Source organism: Lepisosteus oculatus, chromosome 6 (genome assembly GCF_040954835.1).
Source record: "Lepisosteus oculatus isolate fLepOcu1 chromosome 6, fLepOcu1.hap2, whole genome shotgun sequence".
Lineage (NCBI taxonomy): Eukaryota > Metazoa > Chordata > Actinopteri > Semionotiformes > Lepisosteidae > Lepisosteus > Lepisosteus oculatus.
The window spans coordinates 25,773,462-25,790,901 of record NC_090701.1 but is presented as its reverse complement, the minus strand read 5'-3'; the positions used below and the strand labels follow the sequence as shown (position 1 = coordinate 25,790,901).

The following is a 17,440-nucleotide window of genomic DNA, read 5'->3' as shown; positions in this document are numbered from 1 at the left end:
GTCTATTATTAGATTATTAGATATTAGATTATTAGTGTATTAGATTGAAGAAATTAGTTTCATTTAGCCAGTCCAAATATAACAATTCCAATGTGACCAGAAATCCTTCTCGTTACTCTCCTTTGATCTCTTTCTAGGGCAAAACGTTTTCTTATGTGGTTACTGTGATGGAACACCCTGCAATTGAATATTCTAAATGAGGTCTCACTAATGTGGCATAACTCTTGAGCATAACATCTGTGAATTTTTAATTCCATACTTTGTGCTCTGTACTCAAGCATTGTATTTACATTTTTATTACTTTCCACACTGTCTTAATGAGGATATAGAAGTATTTACATGCAGTAGATACCTAGCTCAATTTTAATGTGTAATTTCCTGCATTTTTGCCTCATCATATGTGGTCTTCCTGATATATTAATAAGAGTCATGCTTCCTTCCTGTTGTTCCAGTTGGGTTGGTGGTCTGTGATCTTTTTTCTCTTTCAATAAACCCCCAATCGCTGTTTAACACAATTTAGTACTTAATTTCTTACAGCTTACGAACTGCTGCACAGGCCGTTGACAGGCATACTTAAAATTGAACATAATTAATCATATTTCTCATCAGACATCTATGATTAAGTGAATTTCTGGGAGGACAAAAATCTTACCTCTAATGTTTTTATATTTTCAAAGCAGATTTTATTTAAACCTCGTGTATGTTAGTGTGCTTCTCAACGCACAAAATAAAGAAAATAGATGCAAATGTTTTTTTGACAATTTGATTCACATTACCGATGATTATGCTCTTTTTTTCTCACATTGTGGTGCTAAAACACATCTTTGTATGCATTCAAATGATACTTGTAGTGTGTAGTAGGCTGTGGGTAACTCAAATTTATTTTCAAAAATGAACAGAACAACAAAACCTGAATGAAGTATAAAGTAATAAAGCAACATTTTGTAATTAAATGGATTATGCTAAGTATGCCCTGTGCTATGTTCAAAGCAACATGGAACTTTGTGCTACAGTTTTATTTTCCAGTCAAAATACTATATAGCTATATTGCTTAGCTTGTCTTTTCCAAGTGAATGAAGTAATATATGGTATTTTATTCCTACAATGTGTTGTGCTGTCTTGGTTGATTTTTCTGTTTCAGTTCTAGTTATAGTTGTGAAATGCTTGATACTGCTGTGGCAGAACAGAATTCCAGATAAAGTAAAATATAGTTACTTGTAAATAAGACCTTGTGCAATTACTGACAGATTTTTAGTGAAAGTCTAAATATTCGACATCGGAGCGGTAGCTCTGTGGCTAAGGATCTGTGCCTGTCGCTGGAAGGGTGCCAGTTCAAATTCTGTGGCCGGCAGACGAATCCTACTCCGCTGGGCTCCTGAGCAAGACCCTTAACCCCAACTGCTCCAGGGGTGCCGTATAAGTGGCTGACCCTGCGCTCTGACCCCAAGCTTCTCTGTCTGTGTGTCTGTGTCTCTCATGGAGAGCAAGCTGGGGTATGTGAAAAAGACAAATTCCTAATGCAAGAAATTGTATATGGCTAATAAAGTGATCTTATCTTATAGACATTATAAAGTCTATAATAGCATTGATGCACTTAATTAAAGTGATTTGATAATAGTCAATGAAAATAATACCATTTTTAATGTTTTTGTGGACAACTGTGACTCAAGCCTACTGTATAAGTACCTACAGTAGTACCTATTATATAAAGTTAAAACAAGATTTGTATGGTAAGGGGGCTGTTATTTTCTTTTGAAGATATTCATTCTAGGGTGTACATGCTTAGAAAACAGAAAAAATAATATTCCTGCCTTTGGGTCCTGCGGCCATTGTACTGCATAAAACTTTGCATCCTGGCTGAAACTTCCTGCCTTTTGTCCACCATTCTAAAACCAGTTTATTTCCTTAAGTAGCACATTCCCGGTTACAGCACACACCAATCTCCTGTTACATTTACAACAACATAATCAGAAGCTACTGCTGCAAAAGGATGTGTAACTGCCCTTGAACTGCAAAGTCTCTTACAGCACAAGCTTTAAAACAGACATTGCAAATGTTTAATATTTTTCTTAATCTTCTTCTTATATTTATTTAACCACTACATGCTCCATATTTTACCTTCTTTAATGTATATATAAATCAAATCATATGAGAAAATAAGGCATTTTTGGTTTTCTAGTGAGTGGGACAGTGCCTCTGGTCTCTGAGCATTGTGAGAACTCTCTTCAGGATGTTATTGGCTATGCCTCCAAAATGACCCTTTTTGTTGTGCATTATAACACTACAGCCCAGCATTACACTTGTGATAACCTACATCTACAAGCATTCCCCTTTAAAACATCATGTTCAGCTTTGCAATGTGTTGCCACACATAGGAAAAAAAAATATTTTCTTGGTTAAAAAATGTCTAAGATGTCTAATGTCTATGTGAGAAACGGCCTGTGGTATCTTTTTCCTTCTGCTGTGGCAGTTGTGCCACCAGGATTGTTCTCTGCTGAAGAGCACTGCTCTTACCCTCCACATCCCACCACCCCTCTTTCTTAGTTTGCTTCCCTGTCATCACAGTCCTCTTAAGCAGTATCCACAATAAAAAACAAGTAAAAGTTTATTCGATCTTGAAAAGAGAAGAGAACAAACACAACGTTTCAGCTGTGGAACCTTCTTCGGGTCCACAGCTAAAATAAAGAAAGTTCCACAGCCGAAACATGTTCCTTTTCTTCTCTTTTGAGCATGGAATAAACCTTTACTTGCTCCTTTGCATCCTATGCATGCTCCCTGCTTGAAGTACTTCGGTATCCACAATAGCCTTCTTGACTACTGCAGTGTAGCAGGACCTGTAGATGTGATACACACCAGCTGAGGGAGGGGGATTGTCATAATGACAAAGCCCCAATATGAACTGTGTCTTTAAGGGTGAGATATTCTGGGGTCCACAAACTGAGTGTCATTTCAGCTATTAATGGAGGCTGTTGTATCTGTTAGCTATAAAGTACCTTAGTTATGTCACCTCTGTTTTGTCTGTTCAGTTGAAATACCACAGACTCCTTTCATAATCTGGGACACTATTGTTTCCCAGCCACCAAACAAATAAATAAAATCAAGACCTGACAATGTGCACAGGGCAGAATCACACAGGTGAAGGTTACAAACTACTGTATCACAATACATGTCTAACTTTGCTGTATTCATACTGACATATATGATTCCTGCGGTACTTGCTATTATGTTTGGAAATTTATTGAAATATGTTGTATTTTACAGCCTTATTAGCCCTGAATGTTAAGTGTTTGCATTATATATCTTTTTAAGTATCACAAACTGCCTTGGAAAAAGGTGACTGCTAAATAAATTAAAAAAAAAAAATAAGAACAAAGCTCTATAATTGGAGCTCTATAGACAAAAGGACTTTAAACAACAAGCTTCTGCAATTGAAACAAGATCTGATATTCCAGTCTGTGTTATTTGGAAAACTGCACAGAAGCTCTGGAAACATCATCACTTGTATCCACCAGGTGCCAAAGCACATAATCTGTGCTTCCTTACAGAGAGTTACATCAGCCCACAGTTATCACAGACGGAGTGGGTATGGTGTGGGTGGGGCTGGGACTTCAGCAATATTTCAGGCTGAGTGAGGGCTCATGTCTCACTCATACTTTCCATCTGTTATGATTACGCTCCTAGAGATGACACTCGCAGGTTCCCAGCTTTCCTAAGGCTTTCCTCTTTGTCCAGGGCTCATCATCAAACATGAAAAATAGTAATCTGTCAGTAATTGCAACAAGAAAGATTGCAATAAAGAAAGAGAGTGCAATTCTGCATGTCTGAATTTATAACCTATCGCTTTAATTAGGGAACGCAAACCTTTTAGATGGAAACTTTCATTTGCATCCCGAATCATTGACAGCCCTTATTGCACCTCACCAGGGCAGGATGAAGTCAAACCTTTATCAGGCAGAAACAGAGAATTGAAACTGGCAGGGGTCTCAGACTCGGGGGACACCTAGAGAGATGAAACTACAATGAATGACAAACACCATATGCACTTTGTTAGGCAGAATTAGAAACAAGGATGTGTTGCCAGATGGACAGAGTGGTCTTGTGTCAGCAGGAGAACAATGGAAAATTGAAACCGTGAGCAGGGGTAGTGACTCTGATCCTTCACTGCCATGAGATTGACTTGTGAAGCAGTGATTATTTTTAGGGATGCTTTGCTAACTAATGTTATTACAGAGACAAGTTGTGTTTTAAGTACAAAAGACTACAATGAATAGGAACATTTGATATAAGGTCATTAGCTTTTAATCACAAAATAAGATTTAAAAACAGAGTTCTGAATGGTCAGCTAAGCTCCAGAGCAGGTGTTCATACATAGATGTTGTATTTAAGTAAGCAGTGAGTTAAACTACTTTCTATTTCACAATCAAGAACTTGACTACTTTACTGTCCAGAACCTGCTACATTATTTGTGTTCTGGACAGAGAACTTGAAAACTCTGTAAGTGCTTCAGATAGTGCATATAATAGTGCATTTTTATATCGCTGGTGATATTGTAGTTGAATGAAAATACAGTAGATTTTTTTCTGCTGATAAATGTTTAGGGGAAAAAATAATCATGAAGGGGTTAGAGACCTTAATTTAAAGGTTTTGCTGTAGGTGTACACTAACAAATTTAATTGATTCATTTTTGTGTTGATGGGCTTAATTTTGTAAATTATTTTTAAGTACATTTAAAAAGCCATTAACCTGCTATGTGGAGATTAAAAACATTTGATTGCCAATGCCAGTAAGTCTTTCAAAACTTTTCTGAATATCTTGTGTTTTTGAGATAAGCAACCTTGTGTTTTCACAGTGTCTGAGAATCCCTGCTCAAAGGCACGGGAAACAAAACTCTTTGCTCAGTGGTAGATACTCAAGGCCTAAAGTCTTGCCATTGGTCCTAGATAAACAGAAGCAGATAACAAGTTCATTCAATCCTCACATAAACAGCAATAATAATAAATGCTGAAGTGGCTTATAGCTTGGAATCGGTTGGTTGGAGACTGATTATAAACCCTTTTAAAGGTTCATCTGTGTAAGAGTTCAATGACTGCTCATTGCAGAGCTCTTGTGTGTTGTACACTTTCTTGCTTTGTGCCAGACACATCCAGTAAGACATATTGACAGGAGTTCACAAATATCCAAGTTGGTGTCAGCTTGCTATGATTTGTTTTTGTTTTGGGGTCTTTCTTGTACTTTCTTCTACCAGTGATACTGGATGTCTGTGTTTTCTACCTTCACACATTGGGACATTCTCTTTCTATCTGTACAAAGTACAGGGCAGCCTGAGGACGCATTTACTAAATTGTAAGAAATAGACTTTTGAGTAAGTGTGACAGATGTCATTTAACTGATTTGGTCAGGTATCTTTTTTTAAATAAACTTGTGACAGATCCTGAGAAAGACTCGTGTTTTTTGGGGCAAAGAGCAAAAATGATATAATACAGGATCCATATGGCTTGTACAAAATATGTCATAGGCTGCCCTTTGGCTTGCTGAAGTAACAATAAAAATATCAGTAATTCAACAAAAGGCAGCACAGAAAGTTAATTTAATGGCTCTGTTCACATTGCATATCTTAAGCATGAGACTTATAACAAACACAACTGCAAGTTTTCCCCCATTAAAAAAGCTAATTAAAATGTGCAATTTGAAGTATTTGTGAATACACGAAGAACATGCATTATTTTAAAATATGGTTGTATTTTGGTAATGTCCAAAATTTAAACATAATATGTTTTTTTATCATTCCTACTGCTATTCCTTATTATCGCATTATCACAAATAGAAATTGACTAGACAGCAAAAAATAACACTTTCTGTCTTAATATTGGTGAAGGGCATTCTGTGTACATATTGTAAGTTTTCAAGTATGCAGTAATGTGGACACTTCTGGAATTGTTTTAAAACAATGCTCTTCTTTATTGTTTGGCCAAAATATTGAGCAAAAAGATTAGGCATACAGCACTGTAAAATAAAAACCATTTTGGGTAGAAAACATTTAAAAAGTAAGTTTCCACACTTCTATAGTGTGAGTCTGATTTTTCAGCTGATTCACTCATGACAGCTAATAAAAAAGCATGAGAAAAATATAATATAAAATGATCTTCTCTATTTCCATTTTTGTTGTCTATATACACATCTTCAGTTATTTGTTAGAGCTCTTACAGATAACAGTTCATCATTAAGGCACCACATATTTGATTTAAAATATAAGCATAATCTGATACAAGATTGTTTTCTCTTCCAAGTTAATTTACTAAAGTAAAATAGATATATCTATATATCTAGAAATAAACAGATATGTACAGGATATGCACCAATATAATGCTGATTTTTCTTTTTTTAATTTCTACAATGACAGCTTAAAATCACTTCTAATTTTTCACTAATTAAATAACTACTCAGGATGGCTGTAGTTAATTTTGCTGTATGGAAGGAGAGGAAGTGACTCCATTCTTTTTAGAAATGCTGAGGGCATAAGAAACAATGACTACTCCCCAAATAACAGCAGCAACAGCTGTGAATTAGCAAGTAAAATACTGCAGCTGCTTCTCTTCTGTAACATGAGGCTACACGAAAGCATGAAAATATGTACAATAAAATCTGAAAATCTGATGAGGTTAGGACAGAAACAGGTTTTCAGAATATGTTCTGTATTTTATTTTTTGCACTTTTGCCTCAATACTGTTTACTGTGTAACTGTAATTATTTTTAAGTCTAGTTATAATCAGTTGTAGTTACAATTACTAAACGGAAAAACATGATCAATTATCAAAACAGTACAAATGCTGTTGGTGTTAGTGTTATGAAATTAAAAGTGTACTGACCCCAGTATAAAGTTCACATGGGCAATTATGAAAAATAATTCAGACATTAAGCAGTGAAAGTGCTATTATTTGCTATGAAATTTTGATTTGATACATTGAAGTGGACTGAAAACAAAATGTCTGATTGAAAAAGAGGTCACCTCACCAAAATGAATCCTGGGGCTACATAGCGGGCTCGAGGCTGAACCTGACCAGCATTAAATGATAGGAAGCCAGACTGTGTAAAACAGCTGTTGCTGTACATGGAATACATTTCATACAACTAGAGTATGGGAACGTACTGAAAAAAGAATATTAATGAGTATTGCAAGAAACAAAATCAAGGGCAGGGGAATTTAGAGTGGCAAACATTTTAACAGCTGCATATTTTTTGTTCTGTAACACTGACTGAGCTCTTTAGTGCTTGTGTTATGGACAATCCCCTGTCTCATTCAGCTGACCACATCACCTAGAGTAGAGCTGTCCAATCCCAGTCCTGAAAAGCCAGTGTATCTGCAGGTTTTCTTAGGTTTCTTTAAAGCAGTGGCACCCGAAGATCTGGGAAAAGCTGCCAGATTGCTCCAGTTAAGCCATAACCAGCTGGTTTAGCTTAGTTAGATCTTTAGAAGACTTTAATCCAATTTTCTCTTACACATTTACTTTCAGTCTCTCCTTATAGCTTATTTCCTTCAGCTCTAAAAAGTCTTTGCAGATCTTTTTTGGATATTTTTTAAATAATTATTTATTATTTTTTTAAAGTGGAGATCTGAATTTTGTACAATTTTCCCAAAATTAATGATGTTTGTAGCGTTCCTCTCAAAATACAAAAGGACAAATTGCAAGCTTTATTAGTCAAATACAGTTTTTAAACATTGCACACCTATTTCCAAATAGTGATCAAATGTATCAAACATCGGTAACAAATATTGGTTTTATTAAAAGTAAAATCACACCACATTACTAAAGGGTGCTGGAGATCAAAAAAGTTGTTGGTGTCTGTTTTACATGTTCATTTAAATGTATTTGCATAGTTTAAAGTCTCTCAAAATGAAAGTTAGATGAAATAATGTAAATGTGTCTATTGTTAATTAACATGTTTTAAAAACATTAAAAAAAATTAATTGATGTTTTCTTTTTTTAATGATTGACTTTAAACCCTGCTAGAGCAGTGAGGATCAAGTAGCAGTGGCAAACAGAAAATCAACTAAAAGATGGTCATCTTGTATTTGTAATCAGTACATTGTGGTCTATTTTACAGTAATACTTTCTGTTGTTGTGCATTGTGTGGTTAAGTCCTGTCCTGTCTGAAAGTCAAAATGGAAGCATACATTTCTGTAGTTTTTTGTGTGACAAAGCTATAATTGTGGTTAGTGACTAAATGCTGCCTGTATGTAAAACAAGATGGTGGTTATTTGGATTGGTGGTGGTTTTTATATTCCTGTCCTAATAGTTTGATCAGTGCTTCACTGGTTTAATGCCTTTGATGTCTTTGAATCTCTTCAAGTTGCTGGCATTTTCCATTTTCCATTCACCATTCTGCTATTTTCCCTATACAGTAAGCCTTAAACTTCATCCTCTCATTTCTACATAGCTGATAAAGTCACTAGAGTGTGATGACATCTGGGTCAGTCCTGTCACACTCTATGGGTATTGATCTGAAACCCAAGGGCATCCTTTCTCTGACTCTGGTGTGCATTGATTTCCAGCCCTATAGAGAGGACGCAAGCTGAGCACCAGGCTGTCCTCAGGCTGCTGAGAGGATTCCCTGGTGTCACTGGCCAGCTCTCACAACAGGAGCTGCGGCAGCTGAGCTCCCTTGTGATCACGGAGTCCTGGGAGAAAGGTCAAACCAGTAAGTGACTCAGGTTTTTACTTCAGAGCTGTGCAATGATTGTTTACTAATTTTTAGTACTTTTCTTTAATGAGAATTTGATGAAATTCAAAATGCATGCGTACTTCCATAAGCAGTGCTCAAACTCATACTGCACACTGACTGTGCCATATTACTGAAAATGCATGGTAGATGGGAAAAGCAACATCCGTATGTACTTATGATTTTTTTATCTGGCGGAGCAACTTTGGCAGTCGGCTCAGTGTTTTGAGCTGTGGCAACCTCTTGTTCAGCCTCTAGCAGGGGGGGCCATATGATACGATACGGAGCTCTGTGGCTGTCCCATTCTTCAAGGAAAAGTCCCACTCCTGCAGAAGAGGAGTCCCTACTAAGCAGAATGATGACAGTGCCTCACCCCTCATGACGACTTACGCTTTCTCCCAGCTTAGAATGGGGACAAACTAAATGGCAGGCATTTATATATTCTGGAGTGCTGGGAACTTCATCGACCTTACAAGGCATGATAACTGTAAATTCCTTTAGTTCCCTGTTTGCCCCTGCTGCCCATTCAGAGGAATTTAAAACCTTTGACTCTGTCCTTGGGAGTTCACCCAGGACAGCTTGAGCTCCTCTGAATCACCTTGCCACTCTGCACATTAGTGCTTGGGTTTCCCTGGCTCTCACAATCCCCATCTGGACTGGGCAAGTAGGCAGATCATCGCCAGAGGCTCCAACTGCCAGAAGACCTGCCTTTGAAACCAACATCTCCTAGGAGTCCTCACCCTGGATATGGCAGGTTCTCAACCGATTCTGCAGAACTATCTTTAAGGTTACCACTCAGAATCCAATGGGCAAACAGAGAGGGTTAACCAAGACCTGGAGATCTACCTGCGCTGGCACGTGACTGCGTACCAGGATGACTCCCAATTCCCTGGGAGGAATTCCCTTGTAACATTCTTTTGAATATTTTAATGACTCCTCCACAGGCAAATCGCCATTCCAGTGTCAATAGGAGTTCCAACCATTTCTTCTTAGGTTCTCAACAGAAATGTTCTGGCCACCAACAGAGCAGCCCAAGACCCAGAGGGGGTCTGGCGAGTGATATTGGCTAACCTTTGTAAAGCAACCCAGTGGCAAGAGAGGATAGCCAATCGATGCAGATGAGAAGACTCCCTTATGGGGCACTTATGAGTCTGGCTATTTACTCTATATTTTTGTTTCCGTTTGCCATCTCAGAAATTGGCTTCATAATACATCAGCCCATACAAGATCCTGGAACGTGTGAGCGCTAACACTCATTGCTTGTCCTAACCTGCCCCCTGGGGCAGAGACTGTCCTCAGCATTCCACATTTTGCTTCCCAAGCCCGTACTGACCACCATTTGGACCAGAAGAATGTACCTGGATCCCAGCTCAACAACTCAACTGCCTGCATATGATATGGACCTTTCACATGTGCTATGTTTTGCCCTTGGGAGCAGTGCGGAGACAGGCCATTAAGGGGGGGCGCTGTTACTCTTTGGCTGGTAGCAACTTGCATCCTGACATTGCCCCGGGCAACTCAAACAGGCCCTCAGGCTCCTTTCTACCCTGTGTTAATGCAAAAGGGACACATTTCACAAAGACTGCCCGTCTTTCATTCAAGTGATCAATCCCAAAATGAATAAGGCAATTAAGCAGACTATTTAAGGCATTTTTCCCGCAGATTCAGTACTCTGTCATTGAGCTAGAGCTTTCAGTGCTAGCTTTCTGTTCCACTTTACACTCGCCCTAACAAACAACTTTTTCCTAAATATTTGAGCACTGAATCACCGGGGTCTCGCTATCCTAGCTGTCTGCCAGCTCACTATTCTTTCCCCTGTTTTGACAAGCTGTCACCTCTGAGGCTTCTGTTCCCCAGTCTTCTTCATTGCCGCTACCTGACCGCCTTTTTCTGCTGGTATCTCTTTTTTCATTTCTGCTAAAGCGCTGTTCTCCAGCCTTTCCACTGCAGTTAACAGGCAGATTCTTCCTGCTGGTTAAGAATCCATTATTCACTCATCGCACTTCTCCAGTCAGCTTGCATCATTTTATCCATCCACTCATTTAAGCTTCGCTCCCCCTGAGCCCCTCTGAAGTCTCTGGAGGCCTCTCTGAATCCTGTGCTTGGAGCACGGCTTATCATTCGCCATGGCCCTGTTACCACAGGGCATACAGCTAACATATTGTGGCTGTAAATGTTTGTTGCTGTACTGGATATAAGCAATACAAACGTATGAACTGGAAATCCTGAGTTGGAATTATTATTAATAATAATAATAATAATAATAATAATAAAAAACTTTACAGGATGACAGTGACAATAAATAAGAAGAATACAACAATAAATAAGGAGAATACACAAGATAAGACACAATTATAATAAACAATTACAACAATACAACAGTTTCAATAGAGGAGACCATGGATGGTGGTACTAAGAAGAGCAGAGGGGTGAAGAATGGAACCAGTTAAGTAAAGGCTTTTCTGAAGAAGAGGGTTTTGAGTCTGGATTTGAAGGAGTTTAGAGAAGGTGACTCTCTGATATCCTTGGGCAAAGAGTCACAGAGCTTGGGGGCATAACAAGAGAAGGCCCTGTCACCCATACAATGTAGACGGGCTTGGGGGACAGTAAGGAGGGCAGAATTTGAAGAGCGGAGGTTGCGAGGTGGGGAGTAGGTTGATAATAGTTCAGACAGGTACTGAGGTGCCAAGCCATGCAGAGCCTTATAGGTGAGCATGAGGATTTTAAAGTCTACACGGAATTTGACCGGAAGCCAGTGCAAGGACTCCAGGACAGGAGTAATGTGAACACTTGCACTAGACCTGGTCAGGATTCTGGCTGCTGAATTTTGGACATACTGCAGTTTGTTCAGAGTAGATTTAGATACCCCAGCGAGTAAAGCATTACAGTAGTCAATTCGAGAGAATAGAAATGTGTTGATCAGCTTTTCAGCCACAGTTAATGATAGCATAGGGTATAGTCTTGCTATATTTCTAAGGTGAAAAAATATGTTTTGACAGTATGCTGCACATGTGGGTCAAATGTTAAGCCAGAATCGAATATAGCTCCAAGGTTTTTCAATTTTGATTGAAGCTCAAGTACAGAGCCATCTACAGAAAGGGTTACAGGACTGGCTTTATGAAGTTGATGGGGGGTACCAATAAGCATGACTTCAGTCTTGTTGCAGTTAAGATGAAGGAAGTTTTGAGTCATCCACATTTTTGTCAGAGATGCAATTAGATAGAATAGAGACAGCCACATCAGTGTCAGGTTTGGTATGGATGTATATTTGAGTATCATCAGTGTAAAAATGAAAGCTGAGGCCATGTGATCTTAAAAGCTGACCAAGAGGGAACATGTAAATGCTGAAGAGCAAGGGGCCCAGTATTGAGCCCTGAGGGACACCAGACTTAACAAGACCGATTTCAGACCTGTACCCATTAAGAGAAACAAAGTGACAGCGATCAATGAGGTAAGATTTGAACCATTTGAGGGCAGTGTCAGAAACTCCAAACACAATCTCAAGATGAGAGAGATATTATGGTCAACAGTATCAAAAGCAGCACTGAGATCAGGAAGGATGAGTATAGAAAGAGAACCATAATCAGGAGCTATTAGGAGATCGTTGGTGACTTTGACCAGGGGAGTTTCTGTGCTGTGAAGTTGACGGAAGCCAGATTGGAGGGGTTCAAAAAGGTTGTTTGTCATGAGGTGGTTATATAACTGAAGTGTGACAGCACGTTCTTGAATTTTAGAAAGAAAGGGTAAGTTGGAGATGGGGCAAAAATTGTTAAGATTGTCCAGAGCCACGTTAGGCTTTTTGGGCACAGGGGTAATGGCAGCAGTTTTGAGGACTGTTGGTACAACGTCAGTGCTCATGGATTCATGTAAAATATTGAGGACAATGGGACAGAGAGAAGAGAAACAGGACTGGAATAAAGTGGTGGGAATGGGATCTAAAATAGATGTGGTGGGCTTCATGTGTGTAACTAGTTTGTTGAGTGATGCTGAGTCAAGAAGAGAGAAGCTGGAGAGAGGGAAACCAGAGAAGTTGGATGAGGAGGGAGGAGGTATGGAAATGATATGCGTAGTGGAGAGACTGTGATGCTGTCAATCTTAGAACTAAAGAAATCTAAGAATGTGTTGCAAAGTTGGGATGAGGCAGGTAATGTGGGAGGGCAGTTTGGCTTGAGCAGTCTGTTGATGGTTGAGAAAAGATGGCTGGGGTTGTTTTGGTGATTTTCAATGATGTTGAATTGAACTTTTGTTGGGTGAACTGTTTGTGGAATGTTTTGTTGATTGAAATTTTGAACTTCAGTCAGCCATCAGCAGTGGTACTTTGTAACCTGATCATAGCAGATGAAACTAAGCAGAGTTGGTACTGGGATGGGAGATATGTGATCATGTGGGTGTTGCACTTTATCAGTAGATGATGTGAGTCCCTTCCTACATAAACAATGGGTTCCATTTTGAAGAAGATGCCATACAGATGCAAGGAATTGTTTTTATCATGGTACAACTTTACTTGAATATGGGTACTTTATGAATGGTTTGAATAATATCATGCCTGTAAAGTCTTACACAAACATATGACAAGCTGGTTCAGGAAAGACTGCAGCTACAACTGCCTAGCCGCTAGAGGCCCTTAAAGACCATTAAATATCGTTATAAATAGAAATACTGGGTGAATATGAGTTAATTAATTGGATTATTAATGAAGATGCTTTCTTGGGTGTGATTAAAGGATGTGTAGTATTTGAAGGGCCTCATAGTGTTAATTTTTGGTTGGGTTTGGAATGGCGAACTGTAGTCTTTCAATGATATTGTTACAACCTCAGCTTCACGCAGTCCCTCCGCAGTCCCCTTAAGAAGGCGTGGACCAAGCCAAAACAGTTAACCAATAACCTTACTGTTCAGCACCACACCTCTGACTTTACTATATTTTAGGAACTTCTGACACTATGCTCACTGCTCAGTATTGGTTTTACCTATTCAGAGCTACCCCCTGCAATTCTGGTTTGTGTTCTGTACTTCAGGCTGTTCTGGCTTTTGACTTAGCATGTTTTGACTATGATCTGTGGATTTTGGCTCCTGGTTTTGGCATCTTTGTAACTCACCTGTTTTCGTTACCTGAACTCCTTGGCTTGGCTTCTAACTATGGTTTGTGGATTCCGTCTTTCAACCTTCGCTTTGTTAAACTCTCTAAACTTTTCCCCAGTAATCTCTTTTTGGAACTCTGCCCAGGATCCTTTCAGCTCAGAGTGTCACAGATATTCTCTGGTTTCTTCACTCAGTCCAAAAATGCTGGTAGGTTGATTGGCTGCTGGGAAAACGTGTTTCCCCTAGTCTATGTATGCTATGTGATTGACTAGTGGTGTATCCTGTCTTGTGTCCTTTTCTTATGGTAATTGATATCTGTAAAATTGGCCCTGGTGTGAGTATGTGTGTTTGGGTCTGTGTGTGTATCCCATCCATGGTGTATCCCATCTTGCACCCTGCTGGGCCACCATGACCCTTTTTTGGACAAGCGGTTCTTGAAAGTGATGATAATGATGATAAAAAAGTTTTTTTTTCTTAGATTACATGCACATCTTGGTTTTTTTACCAGATATTTCTAATGAAAATTGTAAGAAAAAGAGAATGAAAGGATTAAGAGAGTGATTAGTGCATCAATCAATATATGTTTTACTGCAATATTCTTGTGATTATAACCAGCTGAACTGTACTGTACATAACAAAATAAATAGGCTTCACATAATATGTGAAACTAATGAGAAAATAGAAAAAGAGAAAATAAAAATGTGTACAAACAATACAACCCTAAGTTATGCTTGATCATGTTTTTCAACGAAGAGGAAGCACAGACTTTAATAAAGAGGATCCATTGGCTTGTCTGCTAGAAAGTCTGCTTTTCAAAAGGTATTGTCAAGTTTTTACTTTGAAAACCTAAAGTTTTTCTTGGTAAAGATCATTGAAGAATATTAAGAGAAGTGTCCCTTTAATAACCGAAGCAGCGTGAGTCGAGATGTGGGCAGGGGAAATTTAATACTATGTCAATTCATTGAAATTTATCAATTTATTTTCCTGTATAATTAGAGGTCAAACCACACTTTTTCCTGTTACATTTTTTATATATTTCAAATACAAAAAATATAATGGAAGATATAATCTGGAAATATTGATATACAGTAACAATATGCCAGACATTTCATTTACAAAATTAACATTAAATATAATAGGGTGACCACCTTGCACCATGAACTCCAGAATGCTGACAGACAACAATATTTAATTTAACAAAGGTATAAGGCTTAAATTACATTTTTATTTCTTTCACTTTAAGATGAACTTCAAACTCCTGTTTCAACACACCCCAGTGATTATGCAGCCAGATGGTTGCTGTGAATATAAAAGACCGTGAGAGAGTGAGAAATGTTACACAGTCTGAAGAACAGACTGATCGCCAAGTCCGCCCAATTTTTGGGGGGTGTTAAATACTGCTGCTGCACTTATCCTGCTGGTTTTTGGAAAAGCAACAAAGCTGCACCCTATGATTGCAAGAAGAGAATTCAGCATGCAGATTAATGTTATTGAATGTTAATAACAGGAAAATCAGCCCACAACAGATGAAAGAGAGATTGTATAGGCTCCAACAGTAAAGGGTAAAAGATTTTCTCAGGGGTGTCATCAGATGGGAAAAAATAGGGGTGGCCGCACCCTCCATTAATGGTCATAGGGGGGTTCACCTGACATACGTGTAGTGTAAATACATACTGTAGGCTTTAATGAAAAGGGAACCTCAAATGCCCTGTGTGCCCCATGGGCCTTTAGTAAAAATTACTGTTCATGATGTGACAGGGAGTTCTTCAAATGACATAACCATCAGCACTCAGACTGCTCAGTGCATTCCTGTCTGCTTATACTGTCACCAGTCCAGACTCCAGCAATCCTGATCACTCCCACTGGAACATAAATGGAAACGGGCCTATACTATATATTGTACTATACTTTGACTTCCAGTGGTTTTGTAAATTTAAACTCCTGTCGTGTAAAAGCTTTTCATATTAAAAGGAAATAAAATGTAAAGGTATTCTTACTATTTATACACTGTGCTATAAAAAAGTATATTTTTTAAAATCATAATTTTTAAGCAGCTGCATAATTACGTTCATAGTTGATTCACTTTAGACTGTCATATACTTAATATATATTCTGATTGCTTTTTTTGGGAACCAGTTTGTTCCCAAATATTAGTTTGATTAATATTTCAAACCGTAACATACCAAAAATAGAACAAAATATGTTCTCTACCACACAAAATCCCCATGGACTCAGATGGCACCCTCCTTCAACTTTCCAAGTTTCCCTTCAGAAGTACCTCAGAAGTGAAATCATACTGCACATAAGAAGAGGCAATGCAGTGCAATAACAACTTGGTGGCATAAACCACACCACTTTTTACCCCCTATGTCCCCATCCCATTTCTAGCACCATGTGTCCAAGCAGTAGAGACCTCCAAAAATATCATGCCAAGGATGCCATGGAAGGGACATTGAATACTTTTGATGAAGTGATGACACATTTTTCACCACAAAGAGTCCATCCAAAGAGATCTGTTTCTGCCGCTGCCAAAGACAGAGATTGGAGTAGTTATTTAACAAATGCAACAGGCCCAGACAAGAATATTCTTATCTAAAATAGGGTGGACACAAGACAAATGATCTCTTCAAACCTTTCCCAAAACATGTACAAAGGTGCCCATGATCTTTCCCAATATCCTTAGGAGAGAGAATGCTAACAGAAGTAAAAAGCTTAAGTTATTTAAGTGAGCTCAAGTTACTAATTTTTATTATGGAAGAGAAGCTTCAAGAGAATCAGGAAATAATTCCATTCCTGTTCAAGTCAGTGTTTTAAAACTTACATTCCCCACTGGTCATGGAATAACAAGGGTTTACACTGACCGCTTGTGAATTATTGTAGCCATCATCAGTCAACTACAGTATAAACACAGCCTGCTTGCAGCACACGGCAAAGGTTTTCTTCTAAACATCCCTTAGCCAAAGCTTTGATTGTTTCTTGAATTGTTGGTGGTGTTTCTTCGTTGATTAGTGTTGACTGCAAAGTATTTTCCTTCTTTCTTTCTTTGGGTTTCCATGTGTTAAAAGTGTTGGCTGATAAAGCACATAGATGTTTATTTGCTCTTTTGCATATGTTCTGAGGCAGAAACCAATGAATTGATGTTGATGTCTCTGTATAACCTGTACTGGTGGTTCAGTTCTGAACTGCAACTATGTTTCCGTTCAACAGCATGTCCAGATGTTTTATGCTGTGCCTTATTCAGTAAACAATTGGTTGTGAAGAATTGTTTAGACTCTTTTTGAAGTTTGAGTAAATTATCCAACTTTCACAGACATAGAGTATAAAAGGTTGGACATGCAAGCTCTGTTAAAGGTGTTTATTTTGTGAGTCTCTGGAGAAGTTTTGGAATTTATGTAATTGTTTAAAAAAAACAGTGGAAGGGAGTTACCCACTTTAATCCCTTTCACAAGAGCAAAAAAACAAAAGCATGGAATTAGTTTAATTGTGCACCACAGGTAGTGATATATTGGAATATTTCCAATGTCAAATGCATGTTAACAGCATATTATCCAAAGTTTGAAATTGGCAAGCTTTTCTTCACATTTCTTACCCGAGTTTGAATGTGATTACTACTGTATATTCATTACTACTGTACATGGTTTTG

General features: G+C 38.3%; 1 protein-coding gene across 9 annotated transcripts in view; it reads left to right on the top strand.

Annotated features, from left to right (window-relative positions):
• cnbd1 (cyclic nucleotide binding domain containing 1) overlaps positions 1-17,440 on the top strand; it is an 82,740-nt gene that overhangs the window by 39,074 nt on the left and 26,226 nt on the right. For all 9 annotated transcript variants that reach the window (XR_011189890.1, XR_011189887.1, XR_011189886.1 and 6 more), the window contains exon 5: positions 8,552-8,697. Coding sequence is in view for 2 of the 9 variants with exons in the window: in XM_069191107.1 (XP_069047208.1) it covers positions 8,552-8,697 (146 nt within the window). In the remaining 7 variants the exon portion in view is untranslated. The remainder of the gene's footprint in view (positions 1-8,551; positions 8,698-17,440) is intronic.